The 23,659-nt window shown below is 28.1% G+C and overlaps 3 protein-coding genes across 8 annotated transcripts; all 3 read right to left on the bottom strand.

Moving 5' to 3' along the window:
- Positions 1–270: 270 nt before the first annotated feature.
- Positions 271–7,262, bottom strand: Sf3b3 (splicing factor 3B subunit 3). 2 transcript variants are annotated; one of them, XM_085661826.1, is made up of 13 exons: positions 7,186–7,244; positions 6,351–6,831; positions 5,992–6,164; positions 5,405–5,901; positions 5,156–5,321; positions 4,739–4,907; positions 3,876–4,027; positions 3,432–3,587; positions 2,919–3,210; positions 2,166–2,832; positions 1,957–2,073; positions 1,387–1,765; positions 271–1,306 (listed from the first exon to the last, which is right to left on the bottom strand). In XM_085661826.1, exons 2-13 carry the CDS (start codon positions 6,745–6,747, stop codon positions 818–820), a joined length of 3,654 nt encoding a protein of 1,217 aa, XP_085517952.1. In that variant the 5' UTR covers positions 6,748–6,831; positions 7,186–7,244; the 3' UTR covers positions 271–817. The 2 variants fall into 2 exon arrangements, with proteins under 2 accessions (XP_085517952.1, XP_035731393.1); XM_035875500.2 differs by having other exon boundaries at positions 272–1,306; positions 7,110–7,262.
- A 703-nt stretch (positions 7,263–7,965) lies between these two features.
- Positions 7,966–20,050, bottom strand: ATPCL (ATP-citrate synthase). 3 transcript variants are annotated; one of them, XM_085656963.1, is made up of 12 exons: positions 19,740–20,050; positions 14,845–15,032; positions 12,415–12,769; positions 12,105–12,298; positions 11,707–12,017; positions 11,253–11,571; positions 10,744–11,179; positions 10,323–10,648; positions 9,728–10,247; positions 9,334–9,639; positions 8,833–9,250; positions 7,966–8,754 (listed from the first exon to the last, which is right to left on the bottom strand). In XM_085656963.1, the coding sequence occupies exons 3-12, from the start codon at positions 12,754–12,756 to the stop codon at positions 8,663–8,665; spliced, it is 3,264 nt and encodes a 1,087-aa protein (XP_085513089.1). In that variant the 5' UTR covers positions 12,757–12,769; positions 14,845–15,032; positions 19,740–20,050; the 3' UTR covers positions 7,966–8,662. The 3 variants fall into 3 exon arrangements, with proteins under 3 accessions (XP_085513089.1, XP_085513086.1, XP_035731377.1); XM_085656960.1 differs by having other exon boundaries at positions 7,967–8,754; positions 14,818–15,032; XM_035875484.2 differs by lacking the exon at positions 14,845–15,032 and having other exon boundaries at positions 7,967–8,754; positions 19,740–20,048.
- Positions 20,051–20,691: 641 nt separating this feature from the next.
- On the bottom strand, positions 20,692–23,112 carry LOC118445726 (serine/threonine-protein kinase 16). 3 transcript variants are annotated; one of them, XM_035875524.2, is made up of 7 exons: positions 22,959–23,112; positions 22,533–22,801; positions 22,056–22,290; positions 21,775–21,979; positions 21,546–21,700; positions 21,329–21,463; positions 20,692–21,252 (listed from the first exon to the last, which is right to left on the bottom strand). In XM_035875524.2, exons 2-7 carry the CDS (start codon positions 22,640–22,642, stop codon positions 21,136–21,138), a joined length of 957 nt encoding a protein of 318 aa, XP_035731417.1. In that variant the 5' UTR covers positions 22,643–22,801; positions 22,959–23,112; the 3' UTR covers positions 20,692–21,135. The 3 variants fall into 3 exon arrangements, with proteins under 3 accessions (XP_035731417.1, XP_085513732.1, XP_035731416.1); XM_085657606.1 differs by having other exon boundaries at positions 22,533–22,826; positions 22,901–23,091; XM_035875523.2 differs by having other exon boundaries at positions 22,901–23,091.
- Positions 23,113–23,659: the final 547 nt, after the last annotated feature.

Raw genomic sequence — 23,659 nt, 5'->3', positions numbered from 1 at the left:
CATTATCTTAAATTCACAAAAAGAATAGTGATTATGATCTATAAACATGTACAAAGAATATTAAATTTGAAATAACAAATATATACTGTCACAACCGTTTTGATAATATAACAGTATATATTACATAGATTAATACAGGAAATGAGTTAAAAAAAAAATAAAAAATTACATATTTCACAATTAGTACAAATTTAGATAAGTCTGTATTATATAAAAAAAAATTAGTATAATACTGTTACACTCACTTTACTTATAATAAGATAAATAATTTTATATTTTATTAATTCACATTTATTAATTTTATGAAGTTTTCATCAAATTTGCATACGTAATAAAGTTTATTGACTTTTTTTATTTGATCTATAAAGGCAATGACTTAATGTTAAGTTAAAGTATCTAAAGTATGTTTTCGGACACATTGAAATTACCAATTTAATTTATTATTAAATATTTTCTTTACTAGAAAACTAGAAAAAGCAATATTTTTGCTACATAACACGAACGAAAATCTAATTTTCGATTTTTTTATATCGTATACTATTTGTACAATTTCAAAACACGCAAGATATAACTTAGTAAATTATAAATTGTAATATTACTACTTATTAAGAATTAATGCATTAATATATTCGATATAATTCCGTAGTCATAATGTGATTGCAATGTGGATATAAATTAAAATTATTATAAGTAGGACTATACGTATCAATGTAGTTTGCTCGAAAATAAAAATATATTAACTTACATGTTCCAATGATTATTTGTGAACAACCAAAATAGAGATGAATATATGTATGAATATTATAAAAGATTTATTCTAGAAAGCGTAACGTGTACGTATATCTTCTAATTTTTTCGACACCTCAGACGGTGTTCTTTCAAGATCACTTGCAATACTTTTCTGTTTTGAAGGTTCAATCGAGTTGAATTGTTCACAAAGATCGCCATCTATAACGTTTTTCACAGGATAATAATATGATCTGAAAGAAAGATGATCTCTTCCACAAAGCGGTGGATGTTCCGAACGCATGTGCATCTCGAGATGTTGAAAGAAATCATGATCTTCATGACTGGTAAAAGGTACAAGTACCCCTACCGTACCGTTCAATGTCGTGTAAACTAAACTTTCAGAACCACCAGGAATAAGAGTAGCTTTTTGCAAAGACATAACAGTTTCTCCAACGTGGAAACATGCGACAGTGTCAGCTTTTTGACTAGCGCCATTTAATAAACCTCTGTCCCAAAGTGCTTTATTACCAGTTGGATCTTCGTCTACATCATCGTTAATACCACTAGCAAGTCGTATCTATTAAAAAAGTATCATACTTGTTATAATGTTTATATTATAATAACGATATTCACATTGACTTTATGATTTTAACTTACCACTGCAATGTTTCCAAATTTATCAGCTGTAGCTACGGTATCGTAATCTAGTACACAAGTTGCCGTGATCCATCTCGGATGTGTATCATCAGCGAAAACGATTAGTTGATTTTCTTGACGTTTATATCTAACAGCATAAACTGATTCTTGTACATCACTGACATATATACGTTGACCGACAGCGTTGATAGAAACAACAGCATTTGGAATGTGTTTGTTTTCACATTTTCGTAATAGTTTTTTTTTACCCATATCATAAAGGCGTAGCATTCTGCCAACACCAACCAGCACTCTTCCTTGATATGGACAAATTGCTAACGGAACTTCATCCAAGACAGTCTTATGTAATAATTCGACGCTTGTACATTCCGCATTTACTCTGGAGAAAAGAAAATACAATTTTCAATAATGCATTACGATGTAGAATAGTACAAAAATATATATACTTGTATATCAGCACTGCAGGAATATCATCAAAAAATACAGCTATTATGCTTATCATCATGTACATGTATTATTATATATAGTATATACATATAAAATAGAATACTGGAAAGAGATTACACTAACTTGTAAGTATAAAGGAAGCCTCCATTACTGACTCTAGGATTAAGTTGAAATTCTTTTGCAACGCCGACAATGAGGAATAATTGATCGCCTTGATTACTAAATTTAACCAAACCTAAACTGTAACAAAGAATAGTATAACACATACATAAAACTCTGTTTTTTTGTATTTAATAATAAATTTATAGTTTTATAAAAGCAATATAAGTTACCATAATGCAGCTAGATTTTGTTCTAATCTGTGTACTTCGAATGTATGTCCAGTTGTAGGTGCTATAATTCTTACAAGTGATGCCCAAAGACCAGGTCCTGCTCTTGGCGCACCAAAAACAGTTTCATTAGGTTCTTCCGACAGAAATGCTTCTGCCAATTCTCTAGCAACTGCAGCTTCTTCGGCACCTGCTGCTTCTTGCATTTCTTCTGCCATTTGTAACCTTCTTTGCTGTTTGGTTTCTTCTGTATACGCATTGTGCTCGGTCTCTATGATTACTATATGTGCAGAATTGGTATGAATAGCAAATTTTCTTGGAGTATATTCCAATGGAAAACTGACTTGATTGAAAACTGCTCCTAATTTTTCTAGAGCCAAAATTCTAAGTGTATTTGTTGATATAGCAACGATACCCTCTGGACATTGTTCAGAACTGAAGCCAGAGGCAAATTCTAAACTTTCATAAGATAGGGGTGTTAAATGGAAACGATTTTGGTAATAATAACTAAGCCATGACCTGCTGCTCATAGCTAGCACTGCTTGATTACCCTGCATTTTTATTCTAAATAGTTTCACAGGTCGAGATCCTAAATATCGAGTACGTGTATCTGCAAGGTCTCCAGAAATAGGATCTAATACAGTCCTTAATAAAACACCGTTTTGCAAACCTATGCAATAAACATTACATATATATTATAATTTTGTATTGTTAAAATTACTTATAGAATCGTGCTTTTTATAAAAATATTTTTACCTATATTTAAATAAAGACTGAATTGTTGTGGTGTTGCATCCTCAGAATTATCGATATCTTTAACACCCATTTCTACGATACATAAACTTTCAGCTGCTGCAGGTAGAGCTTGCATACTTCTAGGTGCTAAACAATCTGATGGATCCAATGAAATAATTCTCACAGTATTATCTTGAAGACCAACAGCTAAAAACCATGAACGTTGCTCTCCAACAGCTACATTTCCGAGCGCCATGCACATTACTTCCGATGGCATCTTCTTTCTTTCTGTATATTCATTCAGTTGACCAGTCTGCAAATTAATAAATTGCAATTAACGTTTAAATTTTTATGTAAATTCAAAATGTCCACTTTTCAATACCATATCGAATGCAAATATACGATCATTGAATAGAAAAGCGGTATATTTTTCGCACGATTTACATCTTTGACATATTTTAGACCATTCAAAGAGAACAATTTGTGCGTTTATATGAATATATTTCATATTAGAATTAATAGTACTATACATACAGGATCCATTTCAAAGTAGACCAATTCTCCACCAGTAAGAGCTATTACCACTTGACGTTGATTTACTGCACACTTCACGATTGTTTTCTTACCCGGTGCTTTCCATTCATTCACGCGCTTATCGGCTCTAATATGACGTATACCATCCGGATATACCTGCAAGAAATACAGAACTATCACTTAGAATATAGAATACAGAAATTATATTGCTCTTATAAATGTGTAAAATATATGAATCTATCACTTTTTGAAACATTTATGTTTTTGTTGGACATATAATACCAAGAACATTTAGTAGTTGTCTAAGTGTTCCAACAATGCCGTCAGTCCTAATTTTATTTTCGCACTAGAAAATGACGACCGACACGTGGTAAACCAGGTGTCGGAGATACCATAGTGCAGTTAAAAAATATTATTATTTACATTAATATCAAAAGTACTTACCTGTACTAAAGCATCTTCTCCCAAAGCGGAACAACTGAGTGTAGGAGTAGTGCCAAGAAAGCCTGAATCAGTCACTTCTTCAACAGTTTCTCCAATACTAAGCACAAGAGTAGCATTCACGAAGGACACTATGATGTATGCATCATATTCCTCTGCAATCAAAATCAAAAAGATAATCTAGATTATGAAATAAAATTATGTTACTGAATGAATATTGAAGCGATTAATGTCTTCAATCGTGGTTGCGCACGCTCTTCTTTTTGGCACATAAAGAGTGGATGGGCTATTTGGAGCAAATCAACTCTCATCCGTGCCAGTTTCGAAGTCCTTACCTTTTGGTCATTCTGTGTTCTGTGGCTCAACCATTAGCGTGCAGGCAGCCTGTAAGAGAGAACTGGTGTTTGATAAGAGTGTATCAAGACACCAGGTTTATTAATATCGTTTACTTAAATTTTTGCTTATTTACTTTTATTTACATTATCAAATTCACAATACTAACGTTGATGTATCTGTCCTTTTTTTGTTCAAAGAAGTTACTTATTTTTCATGATTCTACATAAAATAATCATAAATATTTCTATAACCATTCCAGTTATGATATCTATCTATATACATTTATTTTATATTATAGGAAAAACAGATAATAAAAGAATAAACAAAATTTTCAATTAATCTTGATCTTGCATAATTATAAATTTAAAAGATTATACTTCATAAATAAAGGAATCATAACTGAAAAGTTAATAAATAAAGTGCGTCTATATTTGAAAAGTGAAAATATAATCATAAGACCTATCATTGATACATAAGCAATAAGTAGTAACATGCAAAGAAATCGTAAATCAATTTATTCATAGACTGACCATCAACTCTTCTTTTAACAGTCCACACTGCATTTGGATTGCCAGGAAGTTCACTGACTGCCATTTCTGATACTTCTAAACCGTGACGCAATACACGAAAAGTAGATCGTGGTCCTCTGCCACATGAAATGTACAATTGTGGAGTATCTTCATTTGCTAAATCAGCAACCTGAGAAATAAAAATTGTATACAATTTATCAGACTTCATTCAAATAGCTATTTTAATGAATATATGTAATTCTTAGGTTTCACTTCAATTTGCAAATACAAATTAAAGGCGACTAAGAATAATTTTTATTTTGCACCATTCCACAGAGAAGAAACAACTGTTATGCTACTTCTCTACTTAATGGTGCATGCATAAATAATTATAAAATAATATAAATATAATAATAATATAAAAAATTATTTATTAACCTGACAAGCCATAATTGGTGATAAACTGTCCATTTCATCTACTAATACTAGATTGCGAAGTGGTCTAGGTGCAAAGAAAAATGTGTCTCCTTCTTCTAAAGGCATTGCTGAACTAAATTCTGGTTCATCATCATCATCTCCAAGATGAGCAATTTGATAAAGGTAACTGAAAAAGAATTAGATTTCCTATTATAATATTCACTATAAATATTAATTAAAAATATGTAAACATAGCAAGTTACTACTTACTGATTTCCAAATTCAGATGCAACAAATAAGAAACCTGTTTTTAATACACACATACTTGTTGCTACAGGTACAGTATCAAAATATTTCAACTTTATTTCAGTAACCATATCTTCATCAGTTTCCAAAGTAATTTTGAATATATCTCCTTGTTCAGTTTGTGCCAAAAAGAAGAACATACTTTTTGTTTTGTGCGTTGCAGAGCATACAAATATCATGCCTCTTTCTGGATCATCGAGATCATTTCTTCTTCTTGGTATGGGACAACGAATATCATGCTGATCACCTAAATTCTTATAAGTTAAATAATTTTCAGAACAAATAAGCACACCACTGGGACCATCATTACCACCGGGTACAGACACTAAAAAATTAGCATGTTCTTCCAATGGTTCACTATATTTACGAACAACGTGATTCAAACCAAGATCAAGTTCATATAAAGTTAATGTTTGTTGTGTTTTAACAGCTGCATCTCCTGTAGGATCACTGTCTGCTTCCTATAAATAGAAGATTATATAGTAAAACCATAAAATTGACACTATATTTAAATATATAGCCATTGCAACTGAGCTAATATATATACGTACCTCATAATCAATTTCTAAACAAGCAAACATAGGATTTTCAAAACCTACATCCACACCAACTGTATGGTATACCAAAGTATTACTTTTATGTGCTTCTAAAGGAGAAGAAATAGTGAGACGAGCTTCAGGATCTCTGTTCAAAATATACACAAGCTTTTGTTTTTCAATGGCGCCTACAAAATTAATTGTATATTATTTTTCCGAATATTTAATTCTTCATATAAAATTTTTATTTAAAATACCATCATTAAAAATGTTTGTAATCAATGTAATTCAGTTGAAACACGGATTAAAGAAGTAATCATTTGGCTATAACATTATATATAATGGCTTAATCTATGTATTTCTATATTATATACCTATCATAACAGCTCTGCCTTTGGGATCTATTGCTAGATATTGTCCAGGAACAATTCGTCTACAACCACTTTTACCAAATGTTTCTTGATGTACTTTCTCAAAAATATTTTTGGCAGGAATATATTCTAAAATCACAATGCGTCCTGAATCAGAACCTATGACTATATAATCTTTTGTTCCGCCTGTAAGCCTAAAGGCCATTAATGATCTTATAATTCCAAAAACTTCAACAGTTAGTAATGTATGAACTTTTCCAGTATTAGGATCTGGTCTTAAAAGTTCTAAGGACTTTCCACGTGAAACAAGGATTTCTTGCATTTTGCTTCCAGAAAAGTTTCCATGCACAGCATGTGTAATGCCGGTGGCACGTTGTAATGTTAAGTTATAGAGAAACATCGTCCTGGTTGGTTTCTATCAAGATATATATTCAAAAGATGCAAATTTTCTTATATTTACAGAGAACCATACCAATTTCCCATTCTGAAACATTATATATGATACAATTTATTATATAATATATACATAAATATATAAAATAATGTTATAACTTGTGCATTTATTTTTAACTTCTTAAAATAAAAAAAATCTCGATATTATTGACTTTTTACTACTAATACTTTATAGTAAAATCTACTGTAAAAGTTGTAAAAGTATATTGTATATATCTTACTTAATATATTATTATATTATTACTACATTATAAGTATATAAAGAAAATAGAATACACATACAATAATACATAAATAATAATATTTTACCTTTTATACAAAAATATACTCGAGGCATTTGTCGATGCTTCGAGATCTTTTTTATCTTAAAAGTTCAATACCATACCGCTTCTTCGTAAGCTGTAACGGAAATAGAGTTATGCGGACGATTTTTGGACTCAATGTAGCATCAGACGCTTTTCTTCGTAGTGCCCCCTAGTTAATAAAAATTATGATTACGTATTTCAAACACTTCTAATATTAATTAAAATATTGTTTAGTATAATAATCATGATTTTTTCAGAATTTAACAAATTGACACAAAAATTATAAATATTAATATATTTCTATTTATACGTGAAGTTATTATTTTTTATAAAATTTTGTAACAAAAGCTTACGTAGTAGTACTGTGATTGGTGGATTTTGTCGCAACGTATCTATTAGTACATGCCTATTATTACAGAAGTAGTAGATGGCGCTAGATCTTTTTATAAAATTTGTGAATATTTATACTTATAAATTATGTATATAGTAACGATCTTAGGTAATCATTATGATAATTAATAACCCTCAAATTCATTTTCAAGACATTACAAAATAATGATGTAGAATCAACATTATAATCTAGTCTATATTAAGTAGTTACATATAAAATATTCGATTTTATAATATGAATATATTATAATATGAGAAAAAGGATGTTTCATATGTAACAATGTAATAAAATAAATCCAAATAATTTTTTCTTATTTCAGAATATAAATATTCTAACTATAGATTAAATTATAAGGTGGTTTAATTTATTCTTTTATTTTTATTAATATTTCGAACTTTCTACAGTGTTAATTTTTTGAAACATAGAATATATTATGTAACAATCACTTTGGATTACCTGTTAACAAAATAATTTTTAACAGGGATTTGTGGTATTAAAAACTTAAAGAATAAGACATACATAAATGTTATACACATATTTACTACTATTTTTTCCATACATAAAATGCGAAAGACCCTCTGTTATCTTGTGCACATAATTGTACATATAATGTATACAAGTTAGTACTTTTCTAACAAAAGATATTATTACAATCAAAAATGAATAGACTGATGCATATGTTCATTGAACTAAAGAAGACATTTTGTGCAGTTTCAGATAGATGAATTAACATATCTAAAAAAACTATTTTATGTCACAAAATGTGTATATATGTTTTTAATTAGAATCACAAATGCATATTATGGAATGTTTTATGAATTTTTTAAATATATAAAACATTGTGAATGCAACAGATAATCATCAACTTTTACTTTATAACTTTCTTATATAATCTTAAATATATTCGTATATCGTTCGGTATAGCTCACCAAGATCTCTTGCTATTCTCATTAAGACATAACATACTGCTGCTGCAGAATACTTTTTATGTATTAGACAATAATTTTTCATCTAAATGAATGTGATTCCATGAATCAATGGATTGATTCCAAGGATCAGTGATCTTATAGCAATAAAATAATTATAAAAAGCACAATTGTCGTTACAAGCATTGATGACTCATTGCTTTTCTTTTATGATGAGATCTTATTACGCGATGAGATAGTTCAATTATATTGCTCTGGTAATACATAAGAAATATCGTCCCATGGATGGCGATAAAGACCTTGTTTCAATCTCTTCTGATCCATGTAATGACCTAAAATTATTATGTAATTAATTAATGCTCGTATTACGTATTAAATTTAATGTCGTAATAAGGCATCATTAGCATTACCTATAAAACCTATACTTCTGCCAAGTACAAAAAGACTGTTTATAGCTCCAATTTCTATATATTCTTCTGCTTCTTCTCTCGTGAAACTTCCACTATTTCTTAACATATCAACAAATGCACATGCTATAATACCATCCACATTAAGAATTAAGTTAGGCTTTTTACTCGTTGTTATTTTTTCAACTTCCAATGCATATTCCACTAATGGTTTAGCAGGGAAATTCTCCAAAACAAATTCTTTTATAAGCTTCACGCGCATGTCTGGATTATTTATAGATTTTATACGATGTCCAATACCCATTATGAGTTTGCCTTTTTTACGAGTATTATTTACAAATTCTTGAGGATGCAAACCAGCATCATAGGCTTCAGAGAACATACGTGCAGCTCCATCCAGAGCTCCACCAAAACGATCACCCTATTGTATCGGATAAAATCTTTTATAAATTATGCTTATAAAACATTTATATTGTTTTATTATTAATTATTGTTATTACTTACTATAGTGAGGAGGCCAGAAACAAGAGAACTAACTAAATCTTTGCCTGCTCTGGCACATACAATAGTATTGTGAGCACCTGAAACTGCTGGTCCATGATCTGCAGTTAACATGAGCGACATTTCAAGAAATTTACAATAAGTAGCGGGTAAGCAACGTTGGAACCACAAAAGAGAAACAACACCACCGATTCCTACGTTTTGTTTCAGAACTTCTGTGACGGGCATACCAGCATATAGAAGTTCTTGACCACGTTCATCGCAAATGGATGTCATAAATGATGCAGGTTTTCGTATTAAACCAAGTTCCTACATTAATGAAAAGTTCGATGAAAAAGATAAATAAAAAATATTGCTTGACTTTTCATGGCAATATAAAAAAAAGAAATTATTTTACCCTGGCCCAATTGTAATCCATAGGTACTGTTGGTGGTGGAACCTCTGGTGCTGGAACGATCGTTCCATCTTTTACGAGCTCTTGATAAACGGTCTGGATAAGATCACCAAGATTATCAAAACTATTAGGAACATAGGCACCAGCTGTTTTCAAAGCTGCATTTTTGGCCGATGCTGTTTCTACATTACTGTTAGCAATGGAACCAGCATGACCAAATTGTACTTCAGAAGTAAACATGCTTGCACAAGTGCCAATACACCAAGCGATCAATGGTTTTGTGATTTTCCTTGATTTAATAGCTTGGCACACTTCATATTCTTCTATGCCACCAACTTCACCAAGAAGTACAATGAGTTTAGCATCAGGATTACTTTGATAACGCATGATATGATCCATGAATGTGGTGCCTGGATATCGATCACCTCCAATTGCAACACCTTCCAAAACACCGTTGGAGGCTTTGGAAATTATATTGTTTAATTCATTAGACATACCACCAGAACGAGAAACATATGCAACACTAAAAATAATATATATATGTTCTAATTATATCACGATAAAAACATAATTATACGATATTAATAATTAAAATTACCTTCCAGGTCTGTATAATTTGCTATGAAGAATATTATCTGTCATACCGCCTGTATTGCCAATTTTGAAACAACCAGGTTTAACACCACCGACTGTAGCTGGTCCAATAATTGTTACATTTTTCTGTTGTGCCAACAGGATTATTTTCCTAGTCATATTTTCAGGTATACCTTCCGCGATAATTGCGATTGTTCTAATTTGCGGAAATAGTAATGTTTCAACCGTACTATCATATGCGGATCTTAAAGAGGCAAATGTTATCATGACGTCTGCATCGTTATGTTTCGTCATCGCATCTTTCATTTGTTTGTACACGGGTATAAGAACCTGACAAAAAAGTATATATATTCTTAAATTATTTAGAAAAGATAATCATTATATAATTAAAAAATAGCATTGGTAAAATAGCTCGGAAAGCTTACTTCTTTATGACCCCAATAAAACTTCTGTTTATGGTCTCCTGTGAATGGATATACCATAGCAGCTACGGATGGTTCTGATCTTCGACAAACGAAGTCAAAATCTAACATAGTTTGAACAGCTCTGGTTTGCATACCCCAAATAATAGCTCTAGTTTTATTGTTAAATAATTGTTTCGGTTTTAAACCGTCTACAGTATCACTTGCTTTTAATTTTGTTTGTTCTGTGATAGATGTAGACGAAGTACTTTTTGAAGGAACAGAAGGTCCAACATCTTGTCCAGAAGGTAACAAGAAATTTGCAGTTGAAAATTCTTGAGCCTCTGGATCTGGAATCGGTTTTTTTCCTAGAGCCATAGCGCATATAGCTGTCATATGTGTTTCCGGACCAAACACATGTACTGGAATACCTAAACGTCTTCCAACTTCACGTATAATTCTACAAAAATAATTTTCTCAATAAGCTTGAATAATCGAAGCAAAAATCGATCATATAACAAATTGATATCTACCTTAGCCCTTCTTGGTAATTAGGCCCTGCTCTTCTTACGAATATTTTTATATTATATTCTACGAGTTTAGGCTGATATCCTTGAAGTGCCGTTACTATTCCTTTAAATGTTGCAGCTACATTTGTAAAATTAGCAATTCCTCCACCAATTATTAACACCTTCCCTTCTGGACGCTTTTCTTTTGTCATTAGACTCAAAATAGTTTTAGCATATTCATATGTTTGTTGTTCTGTAGGAGCACCTGAATATTCTCCATAATTTGCTAATTCGTTAGCTGCACCCAAATCACAAATCGTATCGGAATATATTACAGAAGCGCCTAAAAGATTTGAAATCTCAGTATAGTTCAACAGCATATGAGAAGAATAAGAAAAGGAAATGACTTTACAATGACAATCACAATTTGGCTAGAATAAGCCAGATTAATTACTTAAATGACACTACTTTTACTGACCACCACCAGCAACCATTGTCCATATACGTCCACTTGGGTTTAAGATAGTCAATTTCAGACTAGCTCCAGATTTAGCATCCAAGTCTGCTATGTACGCCTCTTCAGGATATGCATCTCGCCCAAAAGGAGGTGGATAGTCGATTTCGCCCCAATCTGGTTTGCATATAAAATCGGCGGCTGTGTCTAACTTCGCAGCAAGATCCAATATATAAATTCCATTATTTGTTACTACTAATGGATTAATTTCTAAATAAGTAAAATATAAATTAGCATAAAATGTATAGAGAGCTTCTATGAAAGTTGCAACCATTCTGAAACAAAATATTAAAGTATTATTACGATCGTAATTTATAAATAAATTATTCGTTTGTTATTTATTTATAATCAAATACACTTACTCTTGTTTTTCATCTGTCACGTTTACTAATAATTTATTTATAAGCGTGTCTCGATCTGCTAATTCACTGTCCACCGGAATATCTAGTTTTAAAGCTTTAGAATCAACGTCCCCGATATCAACACCTCCCTCATGATGGAATAATATTGAATCGGCTTTCCGATGAGAATATATGCACACATAGTATTCCTCTTCCTGTGACATTAATCCATAAGTATATCATATATTAAGAAAAAGTTCAAATCCAAATTTGATAGATTAATCAATGTTAGTTAGTTGATAGATCAATCAAGATAATATATAAAACTCACCGGTTTGTGAGGAACAAAAGGCTCGATGATAAATGTCTTCAGTTTCCCCGTTGCCTTTCCTACTTGCTGTTCTTTGTTCATTCGTTCTCCGATCCATTTCTTCACAGTATTTAAATCAACATTGACTTTTATCAAACCTAGTTTCCCACGGCGTTTGATCAACTGATCCGGTTTCACGACCAATTTCTCCGTTTTCAACCATGGATGATCAACAACGAGATCAGTCCAATTTGTCTTCTCTGTGACGATCGCAAAACGTAATTTTGCAGCTTGCGTACCCGAAGAAAACTTACGATTGATGAGGTCTTTTCCTGTTGCTTCACGAATTGCTTTTGCCGACATGTCTTATTAATTTCTGTAGATAAAAAAAAGTTTTGATTTTATTATATATGTTAACTGATATAAAAAATATTTCAATCGATTTTACAAACTTGTATAAGTTATATATTATTTTTTGTAGATAAAAAATGAATCAATATTTTCAAAATAGAGAAAATCAATGTCGATTGATTCAAACTAAAAAAATAGAGAAGAATGATTTTGATTTTTTAAAGCATAAATAAAACGTCGCAGAATAAAAAGTTGATAAACCGCATTCCACGTGTAGACCAATAAAACAATTCAAACTTACACTGTTCATATTTTTTCGTAAAAATAATATTTATTTCAAATTATATTAAAACTAAAATGCAACAAGATGATATTTTTTTGCATGACATGTATATAGACGTGGATATTTTTTACGTAGTTATCTTAATACTTTCTTACTCACTGTTTTACGGTTACAAAAACAGTCGTTAATTAGTTAGTCACGGAAATGATGTATATATTTTCAATAAAAGATGCTTTTTAAAAATTTTCCTCAATACATTAATTTTTTTTTTATGTATTTATTAAATAAAATATTTTTAGTACATAAATTTCTATATTTCAAATTGCTTTTTGTATAATTTACGTAAGTTCAATACAAATTTTTTATTTTTTATAAATCAATTTTTACATAAATGTTTATGCATGATATGCATCCATTATATAAAAAGAGACCCAAGATACTTATATATTTATTATATATATATGCATATATATACATATATACATATTGTATATATGTACTTATACATAGCATATATATGTATACATAGCAATATACATATATACATATATACATATATACATATATGCATATTGCTAATTTCTATGCAAGAAAACTTTATGTTACATTATTTAATATCGTTTTTTTTTAATACTTAGTATAAAATTTTACAGTTGATTTTCTAAATATTCAGTAAAAGTAAGAACTTTTAATTGTTGTATCAATTAAAATCTCTTTTTTGTCAGACAATTGCAGATTGAACAATTTCTCTATTTTCTTATTATACATTTTTAATTTATCAATTATACAAAAATTTGTTTATTGCAAACATTTTAAATCCAAATTATTTTGGATAATCAACTTTCTACTCTCTTTTATCTAATTAAACTACGATATTTGCGCTATCTTATTATACTTATCGTCCTCTCTTATGATTTTTTTGGGGAATTTTATCAATTGGACCATTAATATCATAAATTAAAATAACAACAAAATGTAATAATCGTTATAATTATGCAACTTTCTATCTATAAAAACCAGATTTAAAAATGAAACAAACTTTTATAATAGATTTTGTAATTATTGAGTTCATTTTTTTCATGTATAAATATTACTTACGTAGGTAAATGGTTAAAATGGTAAAAGGTCAAAAACATGCAAAAGGAAAATAAAAAACGTCTACAATATATATATCACGTTTCTTCCGCATGTTCATATATTATCGCATTATGTTCATTTTGGAAAGAGACGGAAACGAAATGATCGATTCAAATGAATATTTCCATAATATAAATGGAAAAAAGAGAGGTGTATTACATAAGCACGCTTATATTTATCTTTGGAATATCTTAGGTTCAATGTCTTCCAGCGATATATGTAATTGCTATATCGAATATTTCACAAATACACGTAGGCAGTGCATATAAGTGAAAGGTTTAATAAATAGACAGAAATAGTGATATATGTAGTAATAGTACACTCGCAAAAGCTAAAAAAGTTGTAGTTAAGAAAAAGTGATAAGAAAAAAAAGGGAAAATAAACTAAAAAAGAACAAAATATATTTAAAGAGTCGGTTGAAAGTCTAAAGTATAAATAAATGAGAAAAAAGCCGATTCACGTTACTACATTATTGACAGTACACATTTGACATTAGATGTAAACGTTAAAAGAAATATATGATTTTTATTAATGAAAATACGAAAACAAGAATAAATAATAAAAAATAAAAAGAATAAGATGTATTAATATTGAAAGGAAAAAAATGAAATAAAATAAAAAATTCTTTGAAAAACATTCGCAACAACACTCACGTAAAAAACAGTATTATAAATTTCGACCTTGCTATCGAAGCGTAATTAGTCCTTTATTATTCCTTTCCTTTCACTGTTTTCTTGATATTTTCGCTTACGTCGATATAACGGTAAAACGTCCAACTTAGCTGGTGGGTTATAACCGACTGAATGTGAGTCGCGCTTTAACTCAACCAAACGTATTTTTTGTGCAGCGCTACTTCACGTTCTATTATCTAGAAAGACTTTATATTCTATTTTTTTCTAAATTTTTCTTCTTTCACGGTTTGCTCCTTGCACAAAACGATTGTACATCCATAACAATATAACAATATAAATATCTATAGACAAAATTTCAAACGTGAAATATACGATGGTTTTTCTTTTCATGTATATACAGATTCTATATATACAATTTCTACACGTGTATCTATTGATAACTATGAAAGAGACTAATAAAATCACATATTTTTTTTGTAACATAATAATTTACTACATCGTAATAATTTATCAACTCCATATAAATCATTCAGAAATGGTATAAATACTTGTTTCATGATTTTTGCGTATAATTATATATAAAATTTGAAAAAAGTTCATGGATAACTTTCAGAGCAGCCTGTTAGAATCGATAATTTATTCGATATTTTTTTCTTATATTTTTTTGCATTGTTAAAAGTTATAATTGAAAGTTGTTCAACTTTATACACAAGAAATTCATTTTTGGTAGTGGTGACAATGTTAGAAGTGTTTGCGTGAATTATTATGATATAAGTACCGTAAGACATCATACGATGCATCTGCTGTAATCTCTTATCGTTTTTTTATAAAAACAGGCAAGAAGATGGCAATGACCTCGACCTTATGATTATATCTTTCAACCTGTATTTTCTCATATATTTGTTTTTTTTCTTTAAAAACCTCTAGTAAATCGTTTATATGCACATTTCGTTCGAATACATTTTGTGCTTTGCACTTGCTGATTACGTAAATTAATGACTATGTAAAATAAGTATAATAAGAATGCACATTGATCGGAAGTGGATCTTGTATTTATTTATTTATTTTTTTTTAATTAATTGTCGATTTTGTACATCTATTCAAATATTTCTTACAAAAAGGAATTTATTCTTTAAAAATAGTCGAATCTAAGTTTAAAGAGACCTTGAAACTTTATAACTCGTAACGTGTCATTTTAATTATTTATTTTCATGATAATTTTGAATCAAATAGCTTTTTAATCTTCTATAACTCGACTTTTTTATTTGTAAAAGAAAAAAGAAAAAAGAAAAAAGAAAAAAGAAAAAAGAAAAGAGAAAAAAGAAAAGATATATATATATATATATAACGTAACATAGACTTATAACATAATTTATATTTAGCAAATCGTAATCTTTCAATATGAACGAATTTTGTAAAAAAAAAAAAAAAAAAAAAAAAAAAAAAAAAAAAAAAAAAGAAAAAAAATAGATACATATGAACGTGTAATTACAATATCATATACTGTTATGAAGGGTTAATGAGACTTGGTCAGTCGGTCATCAATCAATAGCTTTCACTATAAAAAATGTGTACTCGTTCATGATATCACAAACACGATTTCTCGAGATTCTTTTTTTATTCTCAAATATTCTTCCAATCAATAGATATCCTTTAATTTTTTTGCGTTTTGATAACTAGAAAAAAGTCCAAGAAATGTCAAAATGATTTAATCTTCTATGTTAGAGATGTTTACGAAATAAAGAGAGAAAGAAAAAGAGAAAGAGAAAGAGAAAGAGAAAGAGAAATATATAAAACATAACATAAGATCACAATTACAGATTCCCTATTATATATATATTTCATATTAATTATTTAGATAGTTTCTTGGAAAGTTCTGACTCACGAACACGCACTTCTTTCACGTACTCGATAAATTCCTCCAAAATTCGATAATATTCTTATTTAGAGAGAGGAAGAACAAGAAATCAAATCCTTTCATTTTAAAGCATTAATAATAATTTTATATAATATGAGAAAACAAAAGTAATAAGAAAAATTTATTCGATTAGATTCATTGTCACAATAAACCATTTTTTATGTAACAATATCGAAATAAGCTTGAATGATCGTATTATTTGTATGTACAGTTTTATCAGCTCGAAAAAAAAAAGAAAAAAATATAGGGAAAGAAAAATAATATCGATTTCCTGGAGAAAAAATGATTCGGAGAAGAGACTAAATATTGTAAGACTATTAATTTTAATATAGAAAAAAATTCGATTTTTTAACCTCGTTTTACATATTATAATTTTACGATAAGTCACTCTTTGGTCTTATTTTCTTCATTTTTTTCGACTATGAATTCAAATGCAAATATAAGGAACATATAAATTGGCGTTAATTATTACTGAAACTAGGAAGTGAATTTTCAAATCCTAATGTTATATTGTTACCTTAACACACCAAATTCTATTAGCTGAACTTTAATTGACATTTATTTCTAAAATCGCATTTTATTTTTCCTTGTCACACACACACACACACACACACACACACACACACAGAATATTTAAAACCCTGGGAAATTATATGACGAAAAATTTAGATATAAAGAATTTGCTTGATTTCAAAAATGTCTACTTTTTTAACGAAATTAGAGTAACGTATAGGATTACTTGCTTAATCAAACGATTTAATTCTAATATTAATGATATGCAAAACTATAACTTAAAAATTTCGGATATGCAAAAATTGTATATATCTATTACCGAGTTGAATGCTTAACTCATGAACATATTATTATACACCTGTACATACATCGCAATACAATTACCTCTTCGTTGAAACACACTTCGAAAAAAATTTATGGATATATGTAGATTATGTTGTTGAAGAAACTTAAGTATTTATTGTATGACAATATATATATAAATATATATATATTTATAAATATATAAGGCACTTCTTTGAAAATTTGTATCTATTTTATCGAAAAAAAAGACGGATATATTTTGATAACTGAAGTATTAATCTCATTTTCTAGTTAAATGATTTATTTTATCAAAACCTTGATCTCTAAAATAATAAGCGTGAATATGTCAAGTACTTAGATAGATTTAGACACATCTGATATATTTGTTTACTTTTTGTCACTATTTTTTACATATTTATATATTTACATCATCAATATAAAAATGTATTATTTAGTTATAAAATAAATTATTTCTGATATAAGATGTCATATCCATCCAGAATATACGCATATTATAAGATAAAATAAATATTATATGTTTTTTCCTATGCTTTTATTTTTACGTAAAGATCGTTTACAATGATCAAAAATTAATTTTTCTTTCTTTGTTAAATATATCCGAATTTATTTCATGTTTATTCTTTCTTTAGTCAGTTTAAATTCAATTGATTCTGAACATTATCCGAGATTCCAAATCGAAAATAACATAATTAATGTTTTTCATGAAATAGTGCCAAAAGACCAAAGAGAAAAACATTTTATTCGTAAAATATATACTGAATTATATTTTCCAATTAAGGAAAAAATTTCCGTTACCAATTAAAAAATTTATTCACCAAAAATGGAATTTTGTTTCAAATTGTATGAAAAAAAGAAAAAAAATTATGTGTCAAAAATTATGTGTAAAAAAATAATTGATCGAACTTAATGATCATAAGATAATGAAATATTTTAAAGGTAATATTTCGAAGGTTTTTATAAATATTACCGAAAGATATAAGTTAACACAATCTTATTTTAAAGAATATTTTAATTCTATATTCTTAACAATTAAAGAAGTTAGAAATATTGAAGCAGAAAAATTATGCAAACGAATTAACATGATTGTTCTATCAGTTTGTTATTATCAATTGATAATATTCATATTTACTTCTCCACCGTTTCGAACGATCCTCCAAAATCCGTCTAAGTATATATATCGTTTTAGAGTTATAAATAAATGCATATATTAAGAAATTATCGAATCATAAAGCCATTTACGTAAATACATTCGTTTCGAAGAAAAAATAAAGAAGAAAACGTAAAAAAAATGACATTCTAATTACTTAATTAGTTTGTTTTTTTTTTATTTTGATATTTATGATTATGGTTTCTTTTAATGAAAGAATACTTTATTACAATACATATAAAGATAAAAAAAATAAAGTTATTATATTTTATTTAATTATATATATTGTAAACTTCTATTTAATTTATTATTATTTCTATTGAATTATTATTCTTCCTATTTGTTCTCTAAATATAAATCAATCTAAATGTTATAAGGAAACAAATATTATCTATGAAATTGATAACATTATATCAATAAATATTTGTTCTATCAAAAGTATTGCTCATTAGTAAACTATAATTTCAACATTGAACATTAAATCTTGATAAATTTTATATTTTCTGTATAAGATTATATTATAATCAATTATATATATATATATATATATATATATATATATATATATATATATATATATATATATATAGAAAAAATTTATGAGCATAGATAAAATATCTTTCGCTGACTTATTAAGGTTTATGCAAAACAATTTACAAACATTTTGATCTCCCAATTTCCCTCACTATTCATTACTATATCAATATCATTAAAATTCAAACAATGTATATACTGACTTATACACATATACGAATTAAATAACTGAACTTCCAACCCGTATACTGCCTGACGGATACAGGTTAATCATATTTGCACATATCGTATGTTGTAGATAAAATAACATATGATAGTCAAACTATCAGCATGATAATCATCAGTATAATCAAAACACACATGAACAAAATAAACGGCAATGAACCAATGAAAGTTCGTTGATTATTTTGATTAATAGTATGATCCCCAAGCCGATTTATCGGTCACATAAGAAAGGTTAGGAAATCTTGACGAAAAATAGAAACAGAATTAAATAGGATTACTTACGAAATACAATTAATATCAACAAGTACAAATGTACAACAGATGTTTAATGGAACTCTCCAACTCGAGAGACAAAAAAATAAGTTCTTTCTTCAATGTATGCTTGCCAATACTTGCTTCTACAAAAATTAGTTTAAACTGTTTCTTCCTTCTCTCTCTCTTTACAGCAACGCTACCACACGCCGGCATTCAAATAAATTTCACGCCATTTCGTGTCTGTGTAACTTTGAATCTTGCTTGGTTTTAACGAAAATCATTGTAATAACGATGGTATTAGATGCATGAATATCGCTATATATACGTTTTATTACATAATGTTAAATGTCAAATATGTATAAACAATTGTTTATATATTTCTGATGAGATTGGTAACACTTAAATCGTTATGACGCAACTAGTCATGACATTAACGTCATATCGTACGATCCTTCGTATAGACCGTGTAATCGGGAGCGATATAAAGCTTATTGACTTGAAAATGAGATCTATTTTTTAACACGATTTTTTTTCAAAGAAAATAAAGCTTTTTCAAAATTTTGCCAGAACAGTGTCGTAGATTAAACCTTCGCCTTTAAAATGAAATTTTTTCATTAAAATCGGTCAAGATTTATTCATGATGTACTGTTCTCATTGATGGCATAAACAATTAAAAAACAGCTTTAAAAATCTCAATAGTACTTATATAAGTTATTATTTGCTTCTTATTGATGTTTTCTTTATAAAAGTTTTTTAACGTTGATAAAAAAGAATTTTTACAAAAAATAAAATTTAATCACATAGGTATTTTTAATGTATCATATATTTAAGCATTTGCATTTAAAAGAAATTCATTTTATACTCAATTACATGTATATTAAAAACATATATGTATTAATTATAAAACTATATTATATATTAATTAATAGATTCATATCTTTTTATTTTTATAGCAAACTAAAGAAATAACATACGATTTATCATTTGTTTAATTAACGTTTCTGTTAAGGAAATACTACCTCTGAATAAGATTTAGTCTTATAGTAATATCCAGATAAGGATAATTTCTTAAATAGTTCCTATATAATTACATAGTCTCTGATCACATATAAAAATGTAATATGAAAGTCATTTGTTCATTATTTAACAGTTTTATAAAAGCACTATAAATGCATATTAATATATTCTGGACGTTTGAATCTTTACAATTTTACTCATTGGACATAGTTTTAGCGTAATTTATCCATGAGTGTATTGATAACTTATTTATGAAAATTATATTTCATTCCGTTTAGTGTATAAAAATCTATCACTGCTCTATTCACTTTATTCATCATTCAAAATTTTTGAACTTGTAACAAAAAATCTATTTTTTTTTGTATAAACTTAAAGCAGAAATATATCTAATTTGTTAACCCTAAAATTACACTCTACCTTCAAATTTTGCTATAGTATCATGCACACTTTCTATTACACTATATATATAAGGCCGCTCCATTGGATTAACTTTTAACATGGAGAGAATTAAATTTTGCATATCCTAAAAAGTAAAATTTTATATAATTATAAATTGTACTAAATTATTATATCATATATAAAAATGTTTACACACATACTTCGTTATAAGGTGCTTCTTCTGGAAATGTAATATTCGCACTTATAACAGCAAGTGCCACACTATCTCCTCTTTCATAAACGGTATCAAAAGGAGACTTAAAGTAACATAAAGCATATAGAATACAACCCAAAGACTAAAACAAATTAAAATGAATAGATCGCTCATTTTTTGGTGATAAATAAATTAATTACTTAGATACATAACTAAACATTTACCCAAATATCTGTTCGTTCATCAATCATACAATAGCTTTCAACATTGAATAGCTCTGGTGCTCTATAGGGCATTGAACATCTTTCAGCTGCTATATCTTGCAATGTTTGAGCTGCTTGATTACCACAAACTTTAACTCTTGCTGGTGCTACAGATCCTAAAATATTATATCATTGGTCAACATTATAACAATTTCATTCTTGATTTTCATTTTTTTTTACTTTTCTTTACCTAAATCCATTATAACAGGTATATCTTGATCATTCAAGACTATATTTGCAGTCTTTAGATCCCTATGTGCAAGAGGATTTGGCTTTGCCTCGTGAAAAGCTTTTACACCCTCGCATATTTGTAAAAAGATATTTAAAATATCTATGGGATTCATATAATCATTATTTTTGGCTCGTCTTTCTAATTCGTGTGCTAGTGTACCTCTCTATGGATAAGTTAAAGAAATAATAACTTATAATAAATATATAGTGATATATTTTTAATAAATAATATAAACTCACATAATAATAAGGTAGTACAAGTAGTACTTCACTAGTTGCATTTACAACTGGATCTGCTGTTCCTTTGTGTGTGGAATCAATACATTCTATAACATTTGGATGCTTTACAAGACTATGATATTCTATTTCTTTTACTGCTATATGCTGGTCTTCAGGCCCATGACAAACAATCTTTTTAATTGCATATTTTCTATGTGTTATATTATCTTCTACTAAAAGTACTGTACTAAATCCACTGTAATTTAAATACACATTCTAATATAATATTATTTTTTTTTTAATTCAAGACAAAAAATACTCTTGCCAATCTAATTCTGAAGTTATATATAATTATATTATTTAATTATATCGTATATAAACACAAGAACATATAAAGAAATTATACGTAAAATTTATATTCATGGTGTTGCGGTGCAAAGTGCATACACAGAAGACTTAAATTTAAGCAATAACAAATTTTTAAATATTTTAACTTGCCCTTCTCCCAGATGTTCGCGAACTGTATACTTTTTCGTATTTACAGTAATAGTTTCCTTGGCGCAAAGACATCCCATTTTCAGAATTAAACTCAGGCCAAGATTGTTCATTTTTAATGATACATAAAAATAGAGGAAACAAATTATTCACTCGGTACATATTCCCTTTTCATTAATATGTAAATATTGTGACACGCATCATGGAAACTTGCTCCATACGAAGTCAGATAAGGTTAGAACAATTAAAGGGAATCCTTCCAACTCGAGTGTCTGAATTAAAAATTAAAATTAACTTCTAACGAGAAAATGTGTATAACATAATTCTAAGATATAATTTAATATATAAAATTATTTTTAATATTTTATTACATAATTATGTGACTACGTGATTATATATTTTATCAATTGTACACATGTAATACATTACTCTTTTACTAATAATGTTTATATTCTCTACTAGGTAATTCTCTAGTTTAGTAAGTTTATCTACTGATTATTTAGTTATTAACAAATATTCTTCTTTATCTTATTCTATCATAAGAATCTTATATAATTTTAGATAATGGGCTTCTAAACATTTTTTATCTTCGTTGTTAATCTGACATCAGCGCCAACGATAATCTATAGAAGCTCTAAGCGTTGCCAATGAATTAAGTGGATTTTTTCTCGATAAATTAAAGCAATAAATTGATAGAATATGATAATGCCAAACTATCAGATGAAAGATCTGATTATAAAAAATGTTTGTAAGATTTTTGTAACTATCATTATAAACTATCATTATTAACAAGATCTCTTACAAAATTATAGAATTTCCTCTATTTTGTATATATTTAATGTATAATTTTTCACGAACAATATAATATAACGTGTATTGGGTGCGGTATTTAAATACCTAAATGGGATACCTAAATATTTCTGTTATTTATGGTTTTTTTTTTATGGAAACAATGCTCAGAATAAAGTTATACTATTTCAATGGAGTCATCTGTCAATGGAAAGAATTCTTTCTCAAGTTTATTTATAGATTTCAGTTTGGTTATTTATTTTAGTTATTTTTTTTTTAATAGTACTCTACAATTTTTTTACTATAAAAAAGTATTTATAAAATAAAGTAAATTATATGCA

This window comes from Vespa mandarinia, chromosome 1, assembly GCF_050613455.1.
Source record: "Vespa mandarinia isolate Hongniang chromosome 1, ASM5061345v1, whole genome shotgun sequence".
Taxonomy (NCBI): domain Eukaryota; kingdom Metazoa; phylum Arthropoda; class Insecta; order Hymenoptera; family Vespidae; genus Vespa; species Vespa mandarinia.
The sequence above is the reverse complement of the archived record's forward strand: the minus strand, read 5'-3'. Positions and strand labels throughout refer to the sequence as shown.

Bases quoted from the DNA above. Each gene is read 5' to 3' on its own strand.
- Sf3b3 (XM_035875500.2), bottom strand. From the start codon at position 6,747: ATGTTTCTCTATAACTTAACATTACAACGTGCCACCGGCATTACACAT. The intron at 6,165-6,350 runs GTATATAATATA...TTAATTTTGTAG, and splicing joins AGGCAGAGCTGTTATGATAG to GCGCCATTGAAAAACAAAAG. The intron at 2,074-2,165 runs GTAACTTATATT...TCTTTGTTACAG, and splicing joins CAAAATCTAGCTGCATTATG to TTTAGGTTTGGTTAAATTTA.
- ATPCL (XM_085656963.1), bottom strand. From the start codon at position 12,756: ATGTCGGCAAAAGCAATTCGTGAAGCAACAGGAAAAGACCTCATCAAT. The intron at 11,572-11,706 runs GTCAGTAAAAGT...CAAATCTTTTAG, and splicing joins GACAATGGTTGCTGGTGGTG to GCGCTTCTGTAATATATTCC. The intron at 8,755-8,832 runs GTAATGCTAATG...TAATAATTTTAG, and splicing joins CAGAAGTATAGGTTTTATAG to GTCATTACATGGATCAGAAG.
- LOC118445726 (XM_035875524.2), bottom strand. From the start codon at position 22,642: ATGAACAATCTTGGCCTGAGTTTAATTCTGAAAATGGGATGTCTTTGC. The intron at 21,701-21,774 runs GTAAAGAAAAGT...ATAATATTTTAG, and splicing joins ACCTGTTATAATGGATTTAG to GATCTGTAGCACCAGCAAGA. The intron at 21,464-21,545 runs GTAAATGTTTAG...AATTTGTTTTAG, and splicing joins ATGAACGAACAGATATTTGG to TCTTTGGGTTGTATTCTATA.